Source organism: Stenella coeruleoalba (genome assembly GCF_951394435.1).
Source record: "Stenella coeruleoalba genome assembly, chromosome: 15".
Lineage (NCBI taxonomy): Eukaryota > Metazoa > Chordata > Mammalia > Artiodactyla > Delphinidae > Stenella > Stenella coeruleoalba.
This window is the reverse complement of record NC_137161.1, coordinates 83,996,317-84,015,817: the sequence shown is the minus strand read 5'-3', so window position 1 is coordinate 84,015,817 and position 19,501 is coordinate 83,996,317. Positions and strand designations below refer to the sequence as shown.

The window sequence follows — 19,501 nt, the reverse complement described above, 5'->3', positions numbered from 1 at the left end:
CCTGCAAAGAGCTGGTCCAGGAAAACTTCAAATGCATTCAACGTTGAGTAGTGATAAAAAATAAGCAGTACAGAAACTATATTAAGATACCTAACTATTGAAAAAAGAAGTGGTAGATGAGCAACACAGATGATAAAATCAGTACTACACAGTGAATGAAATGAGAAGAGAGAAGCAGGAAAACAAAGTAGTAATGAAATAATTAGGTATTTAATATAAATGTTCTAAATCATGGTTTTGTAGAAATAAGGTAACCATCAAAAGTTGGGAGGGGAAATGGAGAAGCTGAGGGTCAAAAGACCCTCATAGTGAATGAGGTATAGTGAAAGGTCATTTTTAAAAGCAATAAAAATATAAAGCATATTAAACACTATTAGAGAACTAAAAACAAAGTATAATGGTCACATTAATAAATATAAATTAGATCAATTTACCTATTTAATTTAAAAGTCTCTTTAGGGGCTTCCCTGGTGGCGCAGTGGTTGAGAGTCCGCCTGCTGATGCAGGGGACATGGGTTCGTGCGCCGGTCTGGGAAGATCCCACATGCCGCGGAGCGGCTGGGCCCATGAGCCATGGCCACAGAGCCTGTGCTCTGCAATGGGAGAGGCCACAACAGTGAGAGGCCCGCATACAGCAAAAAAAAAAAAAAAAAAAAAAAGTCTCTTTAAATAGAACCACTAGGCAAAACCCAACTCTATAATCAACTACAGGCATACCCCAGAGATACTGCAGGTTTGGTTCCAGACCACTGCAATAAAGCGAGTATCCCAATAAAGCAAGTCTCAAGAACTTTCTGGTCTCCCAGTGCATAGAAAAGTTATGTTTACACTATACTGTAGTCTATTAAGTGTGCAATGGTATTATGGTTAAAAAAACAATGTAAATCTTTAATTTTTTAAATGCTATTGGAAAAAAGGTGCCAAAAGACTTGCTCAATGCAAGGTTGCTACACACCTGCAATTTGTTTAAAAAAAAAAGAGCAATATGTGCAAAGCACAGTGAAATGAGACATGCCTGTATACAATCAAGAGTTACCACACCACTGGGATTCAGAAAGCACATGGACAGAGACACCAAAGCGGGTTTCTGATTCTAGCAATGGCATGCTAGACCATTCAGATCAACCCTTCTACTGAGTAAAAGCAGAAACCCTGGTCAAAATATCAAAGCAAAACCAAAACATCTACTTGAAGGCCTCAGGATCCAGGAGGAAGAAATCCAACAAAATAAGCTACTTTTCTTCTACAGATGCATTTGCCAATCCCAGACCTGGATGAAGAATGAGAAGATTGAACGAAACTTTTGGTATCTTTTTTGAGGAGCTAAGTGCACAAAATCAGAATTCAGAACTCACCATGGGGAGGAGTTCTGGTAAATCTCAAGCTCTAGGGTCATTCCTTGAAGGGTACACCACTGAAGTAACGGTAAAGCGGAAATATGCTGGACCTCCCAGAAGCTGAATTCTAGTTTCAATAGTTTAAATCCCTGGATCTGAGTTTCCTGGTCTCCCAAACCTTCTTTGAGAAACAAATATAGGCCCTCTTTGAAGACAGATAATATCACCTAGAACCTCAAAATTTTCATATATAGTGATACTACTATTCAACAAAAAATAACCAGGCATATAAGAAGTTGATGCAACATAATAGAAAACCAAGAGAAGTAACAGACAACAGAAACAAATCTACAGTGATTTCAAATAGTGAAGTTATCAGACATGGATTCTAAAATAACATGCTTAGCATGTTTAAGGAAATAAAAGACTAGATTGAAAGTTTCACCAGAGAACTAGAAACTGTTACAAAGAAAGAAAAAAAATAAACTATCAAATGGAAATTCCAGAATGTAAAAATACAATAACTGAGATCAGGAATCAATGGATCAGTGCACAGCATTTTAAATAAACACAGTTGAAAAGAAAAATTAGTGAACGGAAAAACAGGTCAGAAGAAAATAGAATAATGCATAGAGACACAAAATGATTGAAAATTAGATAAGAGAATAGGAGACATAAAGAATAATACAGTGAAAAGGTTTTACCCAACTATGTAACTAAAGTTCTAGAAAAAGAGGAGAGAGATAAGAAGCAATATCTGAAGATAAAATACAAATATTCAAGCAGAACAGCAGCTTGATTACATTTCTGAAGATCTAAACCGGATAATTAAAAAAAAATCCAAACAGACCTAGATACAGCAATAGGAAGACTGCAGAAATCAAATACAAAGATAAAAATTTAAAGCAGCAGCACACGCTACTTTCAAAAGGAAAAAATAAGACTCACTTTTCAATAGAAAAATGGAAGCCAGATGGATAAACAACAAGGTCCCACTGAATAGCACAGAGAACTATATCAATAACCTATGATAAACTATAATGGAAAAGAATATAAAAAATATATGTACGTATAACTGAATCACTTTGTTGTACAGCAGTAATTAACACAACATTGTAAATCAACCATATTTCAATTAAATAAATAAAAGAAAAATGGAAGCAAAAAATACTGGAATAGTATCTTCCTTGTGTTAAAAGAAAATAACTGACACATTGAATTCTATACTCAACGAAAATATCAGATATACTATAAAGAAAATCCTAAAGAGTGTTCTTTAGATAGAGTAAAAATAATCTCTGTTTTAAGGCCAGAGATGCAGAAAGGAATGAAGACCAACATAAAAAGATAAATATCTGGAGAAGGTAAAGTGAATACTGATTGTAAAAAACACAGGGTTTAAAACAATATATACAGGGGCTTCCCTGGTGGCACAGTGGTTAAGAATCCGCCTGCCAATGCAGGGGACACGGGTTCGAGCTCTGGTCCGGGAAGATCCCACATGCCACAGAGCAACTAAGCCCATGCGCCACAACTACTGAGCCTGCACCCTAGAGCCCGTGAGCCACAACTACTGAAGTCCGCACGCCTAGAGCCCATGCTCCACAACAAGAGAAGCTACCGCAATGAGAATCCCACGCATGGCAATGAAGAGTAGCCCCCGCACGATGCAACTAGAGAAAGCCCGCGTGCAGCAACGAAGACCCAATGCAACCAAAAATAAAATTTTAAAAAATTAAAAAAAAAAAACGAGCAAAGGATCTGCATAGACATTTCTCCAAAGATATACAAATGGCCAATAAGCACATGAAAAGAGGCCAACATCATTAGCCATCGGGAAATGCAAATCAAAATCATAATGAGATACTGCTTCACAACCATGAAGATGGCTGTAATAAGAAAGATAGACAGCAATTATTGGTGAGAATATGGAGAAGCTGGAACACTCACACTGCTGGTAGGAATGTAAAATGGTGCTACTACTATGGAAAACCGTCTGGGAGAGTAAAATACAGATTTACCTTGTGATCCAGCAATTCCATTCCTAGGTATATACTTGCTATGGTCTGAATGTGCCCACTCCCTCTACCTCCAAATTCATATGTTGAAATCCTAATCACCAAAGGTAATGGCAGCAGTAGGGGGAGTCTTTGGGAGGTGCTAAGTCATGAGGGTAGAACCCTCATGAATGGGATTAGTGCCTTTATAGAAGAGGCTCCAGGGAGATTCCTAGCTCCTTCCACCATGTGAGGACACAGTGAGAAAGTGCCAGCTGTGAACCAGGAAGAGGACCTTTACACGATCATGCTGGAGTCTTGATCTTGAACTTCCCAGCCTGCAGAAGTGTGAGCAATAAATTTCTGTTATAAGCTACCCCGTCTGTGGTATCTTGTTAGAGCAGCCCAAATAGACTAAGACAATACTCAAAAGAAACGAAAACATATGTCCACAGAAAAACTTCTACATAAATGTTCATAGCAGCATTATTCATTATTCATAATCACAAAAAAGTGGAAGCAACTCAAATGTCCATTAATTGATGAAAGGCTAAACAAGATGTGGTATATCCACACAATGGAATATTATTCAGCAATAGAAAGGAGTGAAGTACCGATTCATCCTACATCACAGATGACCTTGAAAACGTTATGCTAAAGAAAGAAGCTGGTCACAAAGGACCAAATAGTATATGATTCCGTTCATATAAAATGTCTAGAATAGGCAAATCTATAGAGACACAAGTGGTTAGTAGTTCTTAGGACTGGGTGGAAGAGAAGAAGGGAGGAGGGAAGATAATGGTTAGCTCATCAAATCAAGAAAAAAGGCTAAAAAACCACAGCTACACTAAAATAGAAAAGGAAAATGGAGGAACCATAGGTTCAGAGTAAGTAGAAAGAACAGGCTATTTTGTTTAACTCTATTAAATACATTAAAAAACGCTGAAGAAATAAATGATTTTCTAGAAAAATATCAGGGACCAAAACAGATACTGAAAGCAACACAAAATCTAGACATGTCAATCACCACAGAAGAAGCTGAAACAGTTTCAAAGAACCGTCCTCCATGAAAAGAAATAGCCCAGATGCCTTTAGGGTAAGTTCTACCAAATCTTTAAAGAACAGGTAACTCCAACATTATTTAAAATATTTTATCAGAGCACAGAAAAAGAAAGAAAACTTCTAGACTCTTCATGAAGTCAGAATAATGTTTATAAAAAATTTGTCAAGGACAGCCCAGGCACACACACACCCCTATGGGCCAATCTCACTCGTGAGATCTATGGAGAAAACCCTAAATAAATCTTAGCAAATAGAATCTAATAGCACATTACCATAATACTGTAATACCATTACCAGGCAAAGTCTGCCCAGAGACAAAGTAATTTACCACATTAACGGATTTTTAAAAAATCATATAATAATCTCCACAGATGCTGAGATTGAATTTGACAGAATTCTACATTTACTCATTAATAAAAACTTGAAATAAAGTAGATAGCTACTTCCTTAACATAATTTAAAAACGGTATCTCAAGCAATAAGTCACCATCACACTTAAGAAGAAATATTAAAAGTATTCCCATTTATGTCAGTGGCTATTTTTCTTATTTCTATTACCACTATTACTTAAAAAATTTGAAGACTTATCACTTAATATAATTAGACAATTATAAAAACTGGAAAGGAAGAAACTGTATCATTATTTACAGATGGACCAGATACCATTCATTGGGTCAACTGAAAAATGACTACAGACAATAAAAACAAGCTGATTATGAAATTAATATAAAAACCAACAGACTTTTAAATTTAAAAAAAAAAGGTTTAAAAGGTACACAGAAGAAAAGATGCTATTTACAAAAGCAAGAGAAAACATAAAATAACCAGGAACAAACTTAAAAATGTTTAAGATCTATTGTAAGAAAAATTCAAAATGCTCTGGCTGAGGAATATAAAAGGTTAGACAGAAAGAACTTGTTCTTAGTTAGAAAGGGTCAATATTATAAAAACTTTCTATAACAATAAAATATGTTTTAAATTAAACAAACTATCTACCTATCTTTTGGAATTAGAAAAGTTGATCTTAAAATCTGCATTAAAATATAAGCACAAAATATCCTGGATGAGTCTGAAAAATATAGAGTAATAAGGGGAGATGGGCACTATCTGATATTAAGATACATTATAAGGACATAGTAATTACAACACTGTGGACTAGTACATGAAGGGTCAGAGCAACAGTTTAGAAGTTAAGTCCAGAAATAGACCAAAACATACAGCTTCTGACTTCTAAGCTAAGGGGACATCAGGTAGGGTATAAAAGAGGCTGTTCTCAGAAATGTAGAACAAGTGCAAACAAATAGTGCTACAAGTGTAGCACAAGAGGTGCTCTCAGCTGTTCTATAAGGCCCCTACCCACTACTGAGTGGCTGAAGAATCAGATTATTAACTTGCAATATGCCTCGTCACGTTAAGTTTTAGAAAACTCACTTCCGCCAGGATGACATCATCATCCAGGTCCTCTTCATCATGCTGCTGAGGAGCTGGGGTGACCAGCATTGGAACCCCTTCCTCATCAGAGGAGTCAGATATGGTGATGGGTCCATCTCTGAGATTGATCCAGTCTAAAAGTAGGCAGAGAACACTGTTAGGAGGAGGTGGGCATAATCACATTGTCCTTTAATTCAACTTTGGCATGAAAAGGGTCAAGCTTAAAGCCAAGTTTACAGCTAATGGAGTGTTAACTTATCTCCTCAAGCAGCACATGCAACCAAGCATTAAAATGAGCCATTTTTCCATGCTGATCTTTGCCAATAATTCATTTTGGGAATCACCAGAGAAAATCTGACAATTACTATGCTCAAGATTATCAACTTTTTCTTATACTAGACTGGAGGAATCTGTTGATAAAATCTTCTCGACTGCTCATTTCTTAAAAGTGAAATTATGGCCTCCCATCTCACCTCTATTCTTCCAAAGAAATATAAAACACTGCTTTATTCAAACTGATAGGTCTGAAAAAACTTTCACTCAGAAACAGTAAAATTTTCACTTAATATTTAAAATATTAAAATTTGCTCACCTTAGACACAAACCTTAAATATCACTTACTCAAACATATTTCAGTGTTTTAGTCAAACACCCATTTATCATCTATGACAGTAAGCACTTTAATCTTCCTGTTTCCTTTTAAATATAACTAGAGTTAAACTAACCATCTATTGATAGATGTAATAATTCTGTTAAAGGTCTCCAAGTACTTTTATTTGTTTGAAGACAAAGCACGTTTGATATGAATTACTGGATAACACAAATTAATAATTCCTCCATTAAAGCTCTAATATTTTTCTCAAGGTTAATGCCTCATGTATTTTTATGTTACCCAACAACCTGAAAAGCAATATAAAACCAATTATCTCATTTCATTCCTGTAACAGGACTGTGGTAATGCCAAGACAGTAGTTTAAAACAGATACGTCCACGGGATCTAAGGTCAGACTGCCTGGATTCCAGCCTCAGCTGTACCACATACTAGCTATATGATGCCATTATTTACTTCTTTAGGCATCCATTTCCTCAACATTAAAGAAAGGCTAACAACACTGCCTACCTCAAATAGCTGTATTACCTAAAATGCTTGTTTATTATAGTACTTGACACACAGTGAAGTGGCCTGATTTTAAGTCCAGTGCTACCTACACAGAAACAACCAACTGAACTGAGGGCCTGCGGAAGTACATTATAGAGGATTTCTCTAAAACCTGCATGATGAATCCAAGTGATTATCACCATCACCTGCTGAAACCCTACTAAAATGATAGTAAACGAACTTTTAAAAAGTATAACCTCTTAATTACACAAAGAAGAGAAAAGGAGATAATAGCCAGCAGGAGATTTAAAAAAAATTCTGGAAAACAGCAGATTTACACATGACAAGAGCTCTAGAAGAGTGGATAAGGCTCAAATCCACAGCCTGCAGCGGGGGCGGCCAATCAGAGGTGGCCTAATTCATGTTGCAGAATCGTAGATTTCCTGAATAACTGTTCTCAATTACTGTATGCCTTTGGTCATTTCCAGTCTTTAAATGGTTATTTTAGGGCTTCCCTGGTGGCGCAGTGGTTGAGAGTCCACCTGCTAATGCAGGGGACATGGGTTCGTGCCCTGGTCTGGGAAGATCCCACATGCCGCGGAGCGGCTGGGCCCGTGAGCCATGGCCACTGAGCCTGCGCGTCCGGAGCCTGTGCTCCGCAATGGGAGAGGCCACAACAGTGAAAGGCCCGCGTACCGCAAAAAAAAAAAAAAGAAAAGGTTATTTTAGACAATTCTGTCTAATTTTACGGTTGATTTTGGGGAGAAGATTTGCCAAGCTTCTCACTCAGCCATTCCAGAAGACCCACACTGTGGAGGTCCACTCTGAAGAGCCACTGAGGCAGCGAGTCACTAGACACCACGCCAAGAGAGGAAAGGGGTGTCACTGGAACAGCCATAATGAGTAAGATTCTGGCTGCCTTCTGCCACTTGGCTCCCTGAATGCTGGCAAACACTCTTGAATTCCACATTCAAGACACTGTAGATTCCTCTCTGGAAGAATTGGCCCAAGAAAAACACACAGACAACAACCGTGGGGCACCCAGCTAAAAAGTTGGTTTTAAACCTATCACCTTACAGTGAAGCCCAAAGATACTCCCCAACATACCACATATAAACACATTAGCTTTTAAAAATATACTTTAAAATTTTAAAGTATAACAGAGCAAAGGCTATGAATTAACACAAAAGGCCCATACCCGAGTGACCATCACGAAGGTTCGTAAATACATTTCTTGCATGTTAGTAGTCTAAACTACTCACATTAGTTCCTGAAAATACATTCTTTTGATTCTGGCTTCCTTGCAAACAACATGTCTGAGATATATCCACGTTGTTGCATGTTACAGTATGTAGTTTTCGTTGCTGTATGTAATTTACTATATGAATATATCATAAGTTACTTATTCTTCTGTTGACAGACATTTGGGTTGGTTCCAGTCTTGCCTGTTTGGATAATGCTGTTATGAACATTCTTGTATATGTATCTTGATAGACTCATTTCAGTTGGGTACATTCTAAGAGAAGCGCTGAGCCACAGGGAAAGCATATGTTCAATTTTAGTGGACAATGCCAACCAATTTTCCAAATGTCTGTGCCAATTTACACTCCCACCAGCAGTGCAGGAACTGGAAACTTGTTTTGTTGCTCAAAATGTCAATTTTGGTAAACACATTGGGTGCAACATTCAATATATGTTTGTTGCTTATTTATTTATTTAAAACATCTTTACAGGAGTATAACTGCTTTACAGTGGTGTGTTAGTTACTGCTTTATAACAAAATGAATCAGCTATACATACACATATGTCCCCATCTCTCCTCCTCCTCCCTCCCATCCTCCCCATCCCACAAAGCACCAAGCTGATCTCCCTGTGCTATGCGGCTGCTTCCCACTAGCTATCTATTTTACATTTGGTAGTATATATTAGTCCATGCCACTCTCTCACTTCGTCCCAGCTTACCCTTCCCGCTCCCCATGTCCTCAAATCCATTCTCTACATCTTCATCTTTATTCCTGTCCTGCGCCTAGGTTCTTCATAACCATTTTTTTTAAGATTGCATATATATGTGTTAGCATACGGTATTTGTTTTTCTCTTTCTGACTTACTTCACTCTGTATGACAGATTTTAGGTCCATCCACCTCACTACAAATAACTCAATTTCATTTCTTTTTATGGCTGAGTAATATTACATTATATATATGTGCCACATTTTCTTTATCTATTCATCTGTCGATGGACACTTAAGTTGCTTCCATGTCCTGGCTATTGTAAATAGAGCTGCAATGAATATTGTGGTACATGACTCTTTTTGAATTATGGTTTTCTCAGGGTATATGCCCAGTAGTGGGATTGCTGGGTCGTACAGTAGTTCTATTTTTAGTTTTTCAAGGAACCTCCATACTGTTCTCCATAGTGGCTGTATCAATTTACATTCCCACCAAGAGTCCAAGAGGGTTCCCTTTTCTCCACACCCTCTCCAGCATTTATTGTTTGTAGATTTTTTGAGGATGGCCATTCTGACTGGTGTGAAGTGACACCTCATTGTAGTTTTGATTTGCATTTCTCTAATGATTAGTGATGTTGAACATTCTTTCATGTGTTTGTTGGCTATCTGTATATCTTCTTTGGAGAAATGTCTATTTAGGTCTTCTGCCTATTTTTGGATTGGGTTGTTTGTTTTTTTGATATTGAGCTGCACAAGCTGCTTGCAAATTCTGGAGATTAATCCTTTGTCAGTTGCCTCATTTGCAAATATTTTCTCCCATTCCAAGGGTTGTCTTTTCATCTTGTTTATGGTTTCCTTTGCTGTGCAAAAGCTGTTAAGTTTCATTAGGTTCCATTTGTTTATTTTTGTTTTTATTTCCATTTCTCTAAGAGGTGGATCAAAAAGAATCTTGCTGTGATTTATGTCATGGAGTGTTCTGCCTATGTTTTCCTCTAAGAGCTTTATAGTATCTGGCCTTACATTTAGATCTTTAATCCATTTTGAGTTTATTTTTGTGTATGGTGTTAGGGAGTGTTCTAATTTCATTCTTTTACATGTAGCTGTCCAGTTTTCCCAGCACCACTTATTGAAGAGGCTGTCTTTGTTCCACTGTATATTCCTGCCTCCTTAATCAAAAATAAGGTGACCATATGTGTGCGGGTTTATCTCTGGGCTTTCTATCCTGTTCCATTGATCTGTATGTCTGTTTTTGTGCCAGTACCATACTGTCTTGATTACTGCAGCTTTGTAGTATAGTCTGAAGTCAGGGAGCCTGATTCCTCCAGCTCTGTTTTTCTTTCTCAAGATTGCTTTGGCTATTCAGGGTCTTTTGTGTATCCATACAAATTTTAAGATTTTTTTTTCTAGTTCTGTGAAAAATGCCACTGGTAGTTTGACAGAGATTGCATTGAATCTGTACATTGCTTTGGGTAGTATAGTCATTTTCACAATGTTGATTCTTCCAATCCAAGGACTTGCTATTTCTCTCCATCTGTTTGTAGCATCTTTAATTTCTTTCATCGGTGTCTTATAGTTTTCTGCATACAGGTCTTTTGTCTCCTTAGGTAGGTTTATTCCTAGGTATTTTATTATTTTGGTTGCAATGGTAAATGGGAGTGTTTCCTTAATCTCTCTTTCAGATTTTTCATCATTAGTGTACAGGAATTCAAGAGATTTCTGTCTATTAATTTTGTATCCTGATACTTTACCAAATTCATTGATTAGCTCTAGTAGTTTTCCGGTAGCGTCTTTTGGATTCTCTATGTATAATGTCATGTCATCTGCAAACAGTGACAGCTTTACTTCTTCATTTCCAATTTGTATTCCTTTTATCTCTTTTTCTTCTCTGATTGCTGTGGCTACAACTTCCAAAACTATGTTGAATAACAGTGGTGAGAGTGGGCAACCTTGTTTTGTTCCTGATCTTAGTGGAAATGGTTTCAGTTTTTCACCGTTGAGAACAATGTTGGCTGCGGGATTGTCATATATGGCCTTTATTATGTTGAGGTAAGTTCCCTCTATGCTTACTTTATGGAGGGTTTTTATCGTAAAAGGGTGTTAAATTTTGTTGAAAGCTTTCTCTGCATCTATTGAGATGATCATATGGTTTTTCTCCTTCAATTTGTTAATATGGTGTATCACATTGATTGATTTGTATATATTGAACAATCCTTGCATTCCTGGGATAAACCCCACTTGACCATGGTGTATGATCCTTTTAATGTGCTGTTGGATTCTGTTTGCTAGTATTTTGTTGAGGATTTTTTCATCTACATTCATCAGTGATCTTGGCCTGTAGTTTTCTTTCTTTGTGACATCCTTGTCTGGTTTTGGTATCAGGGTGATGGTGGCCTCATAGAATGAGTTTGGGAGTGTTCCTCCCTCTGCTATATTTTGGAAGAGTTTGAGAAGGATAGGTGTTAGCTCTCCTCTAAATGTTTGATAGAATTCGCCTGTGAAGCCATCTGGTCCTGGGCTTTTGTTTTTTGGAAGATTTTTAATCACAGTCTCAATTTCAGTGCTTGTGATTAGTCTGTTTATATTTTCTATTTCTTCCTGGTTCAGTCTCAGAAGGTTGTGCTTTTCTAAGAATTTGTCCAGTTCTTCCAGGCTGTCCATTTTATTGGCATATAGCTGCTTGTAGTAATCTCTCATGATCCTTTGTATTTCTGCAGCATCAGTTGTTACTTCTCCTTTTTCATTTCTAATGCTATTGATTTGAGTCTTCTCCCTTTTTTTCTTGATGAGTCTGGCTAATGGTTTATCAAATTTGTTTATCTTCTCAAAGAACCAGCTTTTAGTTTTATTGATCTTTGCTACTGTTTCCTTCATTTCTTTTGCATTTATTTCTGATCTGATCTTTATGATTTCTTTCCTTCTGCTAACTTTGGGGTTTTTTGTTCTTCTTTCTCTAATTGCTTTAGGTGTAAGGTTAGGTTGTTTATTTGAAATGTTTCTTGTTTCCTGAGGTAGGACTGTATTGCTATAAGCTTCCCTCTTAGAACTGCTTTTGCTGCATCCCGTAGGTTTTGGGTCGCCGTGTTTTCATTGTCATTTGTTTCTAGCTATTTTTTGATTTCCTCTTTGATTTCTTCAGTGATCTCTTGGTTATTAAGTAGTGTATTGTTTAGCCTCCATGTATTTGTATTTTTTGCAGATTTTTTCCTGTAATTGATATCTAGTCTCATAGCATTGTGATCGGAAAAGATACTTGATACGAAATCAATTTTCTTAAATTTACCAAGGCTTGATTTGTGACCCAAGATATGATCTATCCTGGAGAATGTTCCATGAGCACTTGAGAAGAAAGTGTATTCTGTTGTTTTTGGATGGAATATCCTATAAATATCAATTAAGTCCATCTTGTTTAATGTGTGATTTAAAGCTTGTGTTTCCTTATTTACTTTCATTTTGGATGATCTGACCACTGGTGAAAGTGGGGTGTTAAAGTCCCCTACTATGATTGTGTTACTGTCGATTTCCCCTTTTATGGCTGTTAGCATTTGCCTTATGTACTGAGGTGCTCCTATGCTGGGTGCATAAATATTTACAATTGTTATATCTTCCTTCTTGGATTGATCCCTTGAACATTATGTAGTGTCCTTCTTTGTCTCTTGTAATAGTCTTTAGTTTAAAGTCTATTTTGTCTGATATGAGAACTGTTACTCCAGCTTTCTTTTGATTTCCATTTCCATCCCCTCACTTTCAGTCTGTATGTGTCCCTAGGTCTGAAGTGGGTCTCTTGTAGACAGCATATATATGGGTCTTGTTTTTGTATCCATTCAGCCAGTCTATGTCTTTTGGTTGGAGCATTTAATCCATTTACATTTAAGGTAATTATCGATATGTATGTTCTTATTACCATTTCCGTGATTGTTCTGGGTTTGTTACTGTAGGTCTTTTCTTTCTCTTGTGTTTCCTTCCTAGAGAAGTTCCTTTAGCATTTATTGTATAGCTGGTGCTGAATTCTCTTAGCTTTTGCTTGTCTGTGAAGGTTTTAATTTCTCCATCAAATCTGAATGAGATCCTTGCTGAGTAATCTTGGTTGTAGGTTTTTCCCTTTCATCACTTTAAATATGTCCTGCCACTCCCTTATGGTTTGCAGAGTTTCTGCTGAAAGATCAGCTGTTAACCTTATGGAGACTCCCTTGTATGTTATTTGTTGTTTTTCCCTTGCTGCTTTTAATACTTTTTATTTAATTTTTGATAGTTTGATTAATATGTGTCTTGGCGTTGTTTCTCCTTGGATTTATCCTGTACGGGACTCTCTGTGCTTCCTGGATGTGATTAACTCTTTCCTTTCCCATATTAGGGAAGTTTTCAACTATAATCTCTACAAATATTTTCTCAGTCCCTTTCTTTTTCTCTTCTTCTTCTGGGACCCCTGTAATTCAAATGCTGGTGTGTTTAATGTTGTCCCAGAGGTCTCTGAGACTGTCCTCAATTTTTTTCATTCTTTTTTCTTTATTCTGCTCTGCAGTAGTTATTTCCACTATTTTATCCTCCAGGTCACTTACCTGTTCTTCTGCCTCAGTTATTTTGCTACTGATTCCTTCTAGAGAATTTTTAATTTCACTTATTGTGTTGTTCATCATTGTTTGTTTGCTCTTTAGTTCTTCTAGGTTCTTGTTAAATGTTTCTTGTATTTTCTCCATTCTATTTCCAAGATTTTGGATCATCTTTACTCTCATTACTCTGAATTCTTTTTCAGGTAGACTATTTCCTCTTCATTTGTTTGGTCTAGTGGGTTTTTACCTTTCTCCTTCATCTGCTGTGTGTTTCTCTCTCATCTCATTTTGCTTAACTTACTGTGTTTGGGGTCTCCTTTTCGCAGGCTGCAGGTTTGTAGTTCCCATCGTTTTTGGTGTCTGCCCCCAGTGGCTAAGGTTGGTTCAGTGGGTTGTGTAGGCATCCTGGTGGAGGGGACTGGTGCCTGTGTTCTGGAGGAAGAGGCTAGATCTTGTCTTTCTGATGGGCAGGACCGCATCCGATGGTGTGTTTTGGGGCGTCTGTGACCTTATTATGATTTTAGGCAGCCTCTCTGTTAATGGGTGGGGTTGTGTTACTGTCTTGCTAGTTGTTTGGCATAGGGTGTCCAGCACTGTAGCCTGCTGGTCGTTGAGTGGAGCTGGGTCTTGGCATTGAGATGGAGATCTCTGGAAGAGCTTTTGCTGTTTAATATTACATGGAGCCAGGAGGTCTCTGGTGGACCAATGTCCTGAACTTGGCTCTCCCACCTCAGAGACACAGGCCTGACACCCAGCCAGAGCACCAAGACTCTGTGGGCCACATGGCTCAGAAGAAAAGGGAGAAAAAAAGAAAGAAACAAAGAAATTAATAAAATAAAATTGTTATTAAAATAAATAAATAATATTAAAAATAAAAAAATTTTAAAGTAATTAAAAAAAAACGGACAGACAGAACCCTAGGACAAATGGTAAAAGCAAAGCTATACAGACAAAATCACACAAAGAAGCATACACATACAAACTCACAAAAAGAGAAAAAGGAATAAAATATATATATCGTTGCTGCCAAAGTCCACTGCCTCAATTTTGGAATGAGGTTGTCTATTCAGGCATTCCACAGATGCAGGGTACATCAAGTTGAGTGTGGCGATATAATCCACTGCTCCTGAGGCTGCTGGGAGAGATTTCCCTTTCTCTTCTTTGTTTGCACAGCTCCTGGGGTTCAGCTTTGGATTTGGGCCCACCTCTGCGTGTAGGTCAGCTGAGGGCATCTGTTCCTTCGCTCAGACAGGACGGGGTTAAAGTAGCAGCTGATTAGGGGGCTCTGGCTCACTCAGGCCAGGGGGAGGGAGGGGTACAGAATGCGGGGCGAGCCTGTGGTGGCAGAGGCTGGTGTGACGTAGCAACAGCCTGAGGTGCGCCGTGTGTTCTCCCGGGGAAGCTGTCCCTGGATCATGGGACCCTGGCAGTGGCGAGCTGCACAGGTTCCCAGGAGGGGAGGTGTGGACAGTGACCTGTGCTTGTACACAGGCTTCTTGGTGTCTGTCGCGGCTGGCTTAGCGTCTCATGCCCGTCTCTGGGGTCTGTACTGATAGCCACGGCTTGCACCTGTCTCTGGAGCTCGTTTAGGTGGTGATCTGCATCCCCCTCCTTGCGCACCCTGAAACAATGGTCTCTCGCCTCTTAGGCAGGTCCAGACTTTTTCCCGGACTCCCTCCCGGCTAGCTGTGGCACACTAGCCCCCTTCAGGCTGTGTTCATGCAGCCAACCCCAGTCCTCTCCCTGGGATCTGACCTCCGAAGCCCGAGCCTCAGCTCCCAGCCCCCGCCCGCTGCAGCGGGTGAGCAGACAAGCCTCTCAGGCTGGTGAGTGCTGGTCGGCACCAATCCTCTGTGCGGGAATCTCTCCACTTTGCCCTCTGCAACCCTGTTGCAGTGCTCTCCTCTGTGGCTCTGAAGCTTCCACCCCCCGCCCTCCCACACACACCCCGTCTCTGCCAGTGAAGGGGCTTCCTAGTGTGTGGAAACTTTTCCTCCTTCACAGCTCCCTCCCAGTGGTGCAGGTCACGTCCCTATCCTTTTGTCTGTTTTTTCTTTTGTCCTACCCATGTACGTGGGGAGTTTCTTGCCTTTTGGGAAGTCTGAGGTCTTCTGCCAGCATTCAGTAGGTGTTCTGTAGGAGTTGTTCCACATGTAGATGTAGTTTTGATGTATTTGTGGGGAGGAAGATGATCTCCACGTCTCACTCCTCTGCCATCTTGAAGGTCTCTCTGTACTCACAATCTGGGTGTATGACTGTTGTCTCCTTTTCTTCACATTCCAGGGCTCTTTGCTCAAAGAAGGTGACCAGGTTCAGCTTAGAGACAGCAACACCTGGTGCGTGGCCTGGAGGGCAGACAGGGTTTCAGCCGCCCGGGTCTGTCCCGAGTACAGTGGCAGTCCCATATATGTTTATTATGTCCAGTTTGTTGATCGTGTTCTTCCAGTGTTCCATATTTATACAAATGTTTCTGTGTGCTTGATCTCTCTCAGTTATTGAAAGAAACATGTTAAAAATCTCCCATTTTGACTGTAGATTTGTCCAACTCTCCTTTTAGTTCTGTCAATGTTTTCTTTGTATATTTTGATACCATATTACTACTCTATAGAGATTAGAATTGTTCTATGTTCCCAGAATCTATCTTTCCCAGAACTCTTTATCTGTGTTAACACTTCTGGCTGGATTGTCTACTTTATATAATAACATATAGACTTAACAGCTCTGTCTTGAGGGCTACTGTTTGCATAATATATCTTTTTTTTTATTCTTGTACTTTTAACCTTTCTTTATTTTATCTTTATTTTTAAGGCTATCTTCACTGAATATAAAATTTTAGGTGAATACTATTCAGCAATTAAAAGGGATTGAATTACTGATACATGCAACAACATGGATGAATCAAAAAAATTATGCTGTGCAAAAGAATTCAGGACAAAAAGTAAACACTGTATGATTCTATTTATATGAACCTGTATAGTGACAAAAAGCAAATCAGTGGTTTCCTTAGTTCAGGAGTGGGGTGAGGACTACCTGCAAAGGGGCATATAGGAATCTTTCTGGATATGTTCTACATCATGATGAGGTGGTGGTTATATGGGTATATTCATTTTTCAAAACTCACTGAACTATACACTTAAAATGTGTCTAGTTCCTCATGACAAAATTCTTCACAACGGGTGCAAAATACACAAAACGTGTCCAACAGAAAAATATACCTCTAAAGCCAATAATTTCCCAGAATAAATTAGTTGTTCTTAAAGAGACTTTGTTGAAGTATATTTAAGACTCAGTTAAAAAAACAATCACAACATTTATTTGATATACATGTTCAGAAAATTTGGAAATGATCATACATACAAATTACAACTAGAATTTAAAACTTCCTAAACCACAATAAATTATGGCTATAATCACTACCAAGTTAGAATACACATTAATAAAATCCTAAAAAATTCAGTATTTCTTTTGTTTTCATAATTTGCATAGCTTAAACAAACTTGTTTTTCTCAATTTATTTGCATAAAAAATTTGCTCAATTTTAAATTATCTAAAAGCCCTATATATATAATTTACCTTCTGCTGAAAAAAAAAAGTCTTCATAAGCACAAAATATTATCAACGGGAAAACACACAAAAAATGGTAAAACTCTTTCCATGGAATTTATACTTATGATCTTTTCCTACTCATCAGCATAACGTTTTTCCTTTTAGTCTAGATGTAACTGTGAATTACGATCTGATAGGAAATTTCCTATGCATTTAGGAATCTTAGAGAAATGTAGGCTCCCTTCCCTTTATGAATGAATGAATTTCCCCTAATTTTAAACTGTAAAGTCAAAGAATACACGTCCTAAAATTCCTTGTAAGGCTAAACCAGAATCTTCTGGCAAAAACTAAATTAAGTATTGTCTGAGGGACCAGAAGTGCTTTAGCAGCAGATTCAGTACTTTCAGAATGCACAGGCCTGGAGGTGCACTCCTCTGCAGTCACTGTTCCTTCAAAAACTGAGAACTACCACAGTTCCTATACTCCTACCTCTTAAGATTTAATCTACTTGTGATAGAAGGTTCTTAAACTTCATTCATGCCAGCAAGAATCACCATTTAACACAAAATTCTAGTCTGATGAGTCCATTTAAACCTGATGTCCTGAGATATAAAAATGAAACGTCTCTGGGTTTTACATGGTGCAGAACAGATTCATTTCGAAGACGATATAACTGTAACACTAAGGGAAAAAGCAATGATGAAAGAGAGAATGTGAGAACACTTACCTCGTCCCCGGTGGCAGTGGAAGTTGTTCAAGTGAATTACCTCTTCATTGTTGTTTCCCTCTGCCATTTTCCAATGCAGACATACAGCTATGTGCTTGCTAATATCTGAACATGGTGACTACCTGTTCCAAAGAGTCTGAAAAAAAAAAAAAAAAGAACATTAAGAATGAGGGAATATCAAAACTCTTCCCACATACCTGGTCAAGGTAGCATTCTAAGCTTATCGTGAAAACACCACTAAAAAGAAAAATAGGGGCTTCCCTGGTGGCACAGTGGTTAAAGAATCTGCCTGCCAATGCAGGGGACACAGCTTCAAGTCCTGGTCTGGGAAGATCCCACATGCCGTGGAGCAACTAAGCCCGTGCGCCACAACAACTGAGCCTACACTCTAGGGCCCGCGTGCCACAACTACTGAAGCCCGCGTGCCACAACTACTGAAGCCCGCGTGCCTAGAGGCCGTGCTCCACAACAAGAGAAGCCACTGCGATGAGAAGCCCATGTCCCACAACAAAGAGTAGCCCCCTGCTTGCCACAACTAGAGAAAACCCATGCGCAGCAATGAAGATCCAACGCAGCCAATAAATAAGTAAATAAAATAAATTTAAAAAAAAAAAAGAAAAAGAAAAATAAGGGGACATCCCTGGTGGCACACTGGTTAAGACTCCGCACTCCCAATGCAGGGGGCCCAGGTTCGATCCCTGGCCAGGGAACGAAATCCCACATGCATGCTGTGACTCAGTTTGTGTGCCACAACTAAGGAGCCCATGTGCCGCAACTAAAGAGCAGGCAAGCGGCAACTAAGGAGCCAGCGAGCTGCAACTAAGGAGCCCACCTGCTGCAACCAAGACCCAGCACAACAACAACAAAATAATAATAAATAAATAAATGAAAAATGAATAACTAAAAAGCTAACAGAACGGGACTTCCCTGGTGGCGCAGTAGTTATTAAGAATCCGCCTGCCAATGCAGGGGACATGGGTTCGAGCCCTGGTCTGGGAGGATCCCACATGCCGTGGAGCAACTAAGCCCGTGCACCACAACTACTGAGCCTGTGTTCTAGAGCCCGCGAGCCACAGCTACTGAGCCCGCGTGCTGCAACCACCGAAACCCACGCACCTAGAGCCTGTGCTTCTCAACAAGAGAAGCCACCACAATGAGAAGCACGCGCACTGCAACAAAGAGTAGCCCCTGCTCGCTGCAACTAGAGAAAGCCCATGCACAGCAATGAAGACCCCATGCAGTCAAAAAAATAAAATAAAAATGTGTTATCTATAGCAACTTATATAAAATAAATAAATGAATAAATAATAAAAAAAGCTAACAGAAGAGGAAAAACAGAAATTAAAAAAAACATTACTGGGGCTTTCCCTGGTGGTGCAGTGGTTGAGAGTCCGCCTGCCGATGCAGGGGACACGGGTTCGTGCCCCGGTCTGGGAAGATCCCACATGCCACAGAGCGGCTGGGCCCGTGAACCATGGCCGCTGAGCCTGCGCCTCCGGAGCCTGTGCTCCGCAACAGGAGAGGCCACAGCAGTAAGAGGCCCGCGTACCGCAAAAAAAACCCCAAACAAACCATTACTGCAAAAGAACATACAAAAGAACATACAAAAGATCAGCAAAGGATCAAAGAACAGATGGAACGTATATTTTAAAAAAGTAAAATTAAACCGGAAAAGTTAAAATGAAATAAACAAAAAAAGGAACTAAAAAACATTTTTCAAAAAGTAAATTAAAAACTCAATTACCGCAACCTATGGAATGGGTGAAAATATCTGCAAATCATAACCCCTAATAAGGTGCTAAAATT

At 38.9% G+C, this 19,501-nt stretch overlaps 1 protein-coding gene across 3 annotated transcripts in view; it reads right to left on the bottom strand.

Moving 5' to 3' along the window:
• RNF216 (ring finger protein 216) overlaps nt 1-19,501 on the bottom strand; it is a 171,920-nt gene that overhangs the window by 134,291 nt on the left and 18,128 nt on the right. For all 3 annotated transcript variants that reach the window (XM_079945731.1, XM_079945729.1, XM_079945730.1), the window contains exons 2-3: nt 17,696-17,831; nt 5,828-5,961 (exon numbers count right to left, since the gene is read on the bottom strand). In XM_079945731.1, coding sequence (XP_079801857.1) covers nt 5,828-5,961; nt 17,696-17,762 — 201 coding nt within the window. In that variant the 5' untranslated portion in view covers nt 17,763-17,831. The remainder of the gene's footprint in view (nt 1-5,827; nt 5,962-17,695; nt 17,832-19,501) is intronic.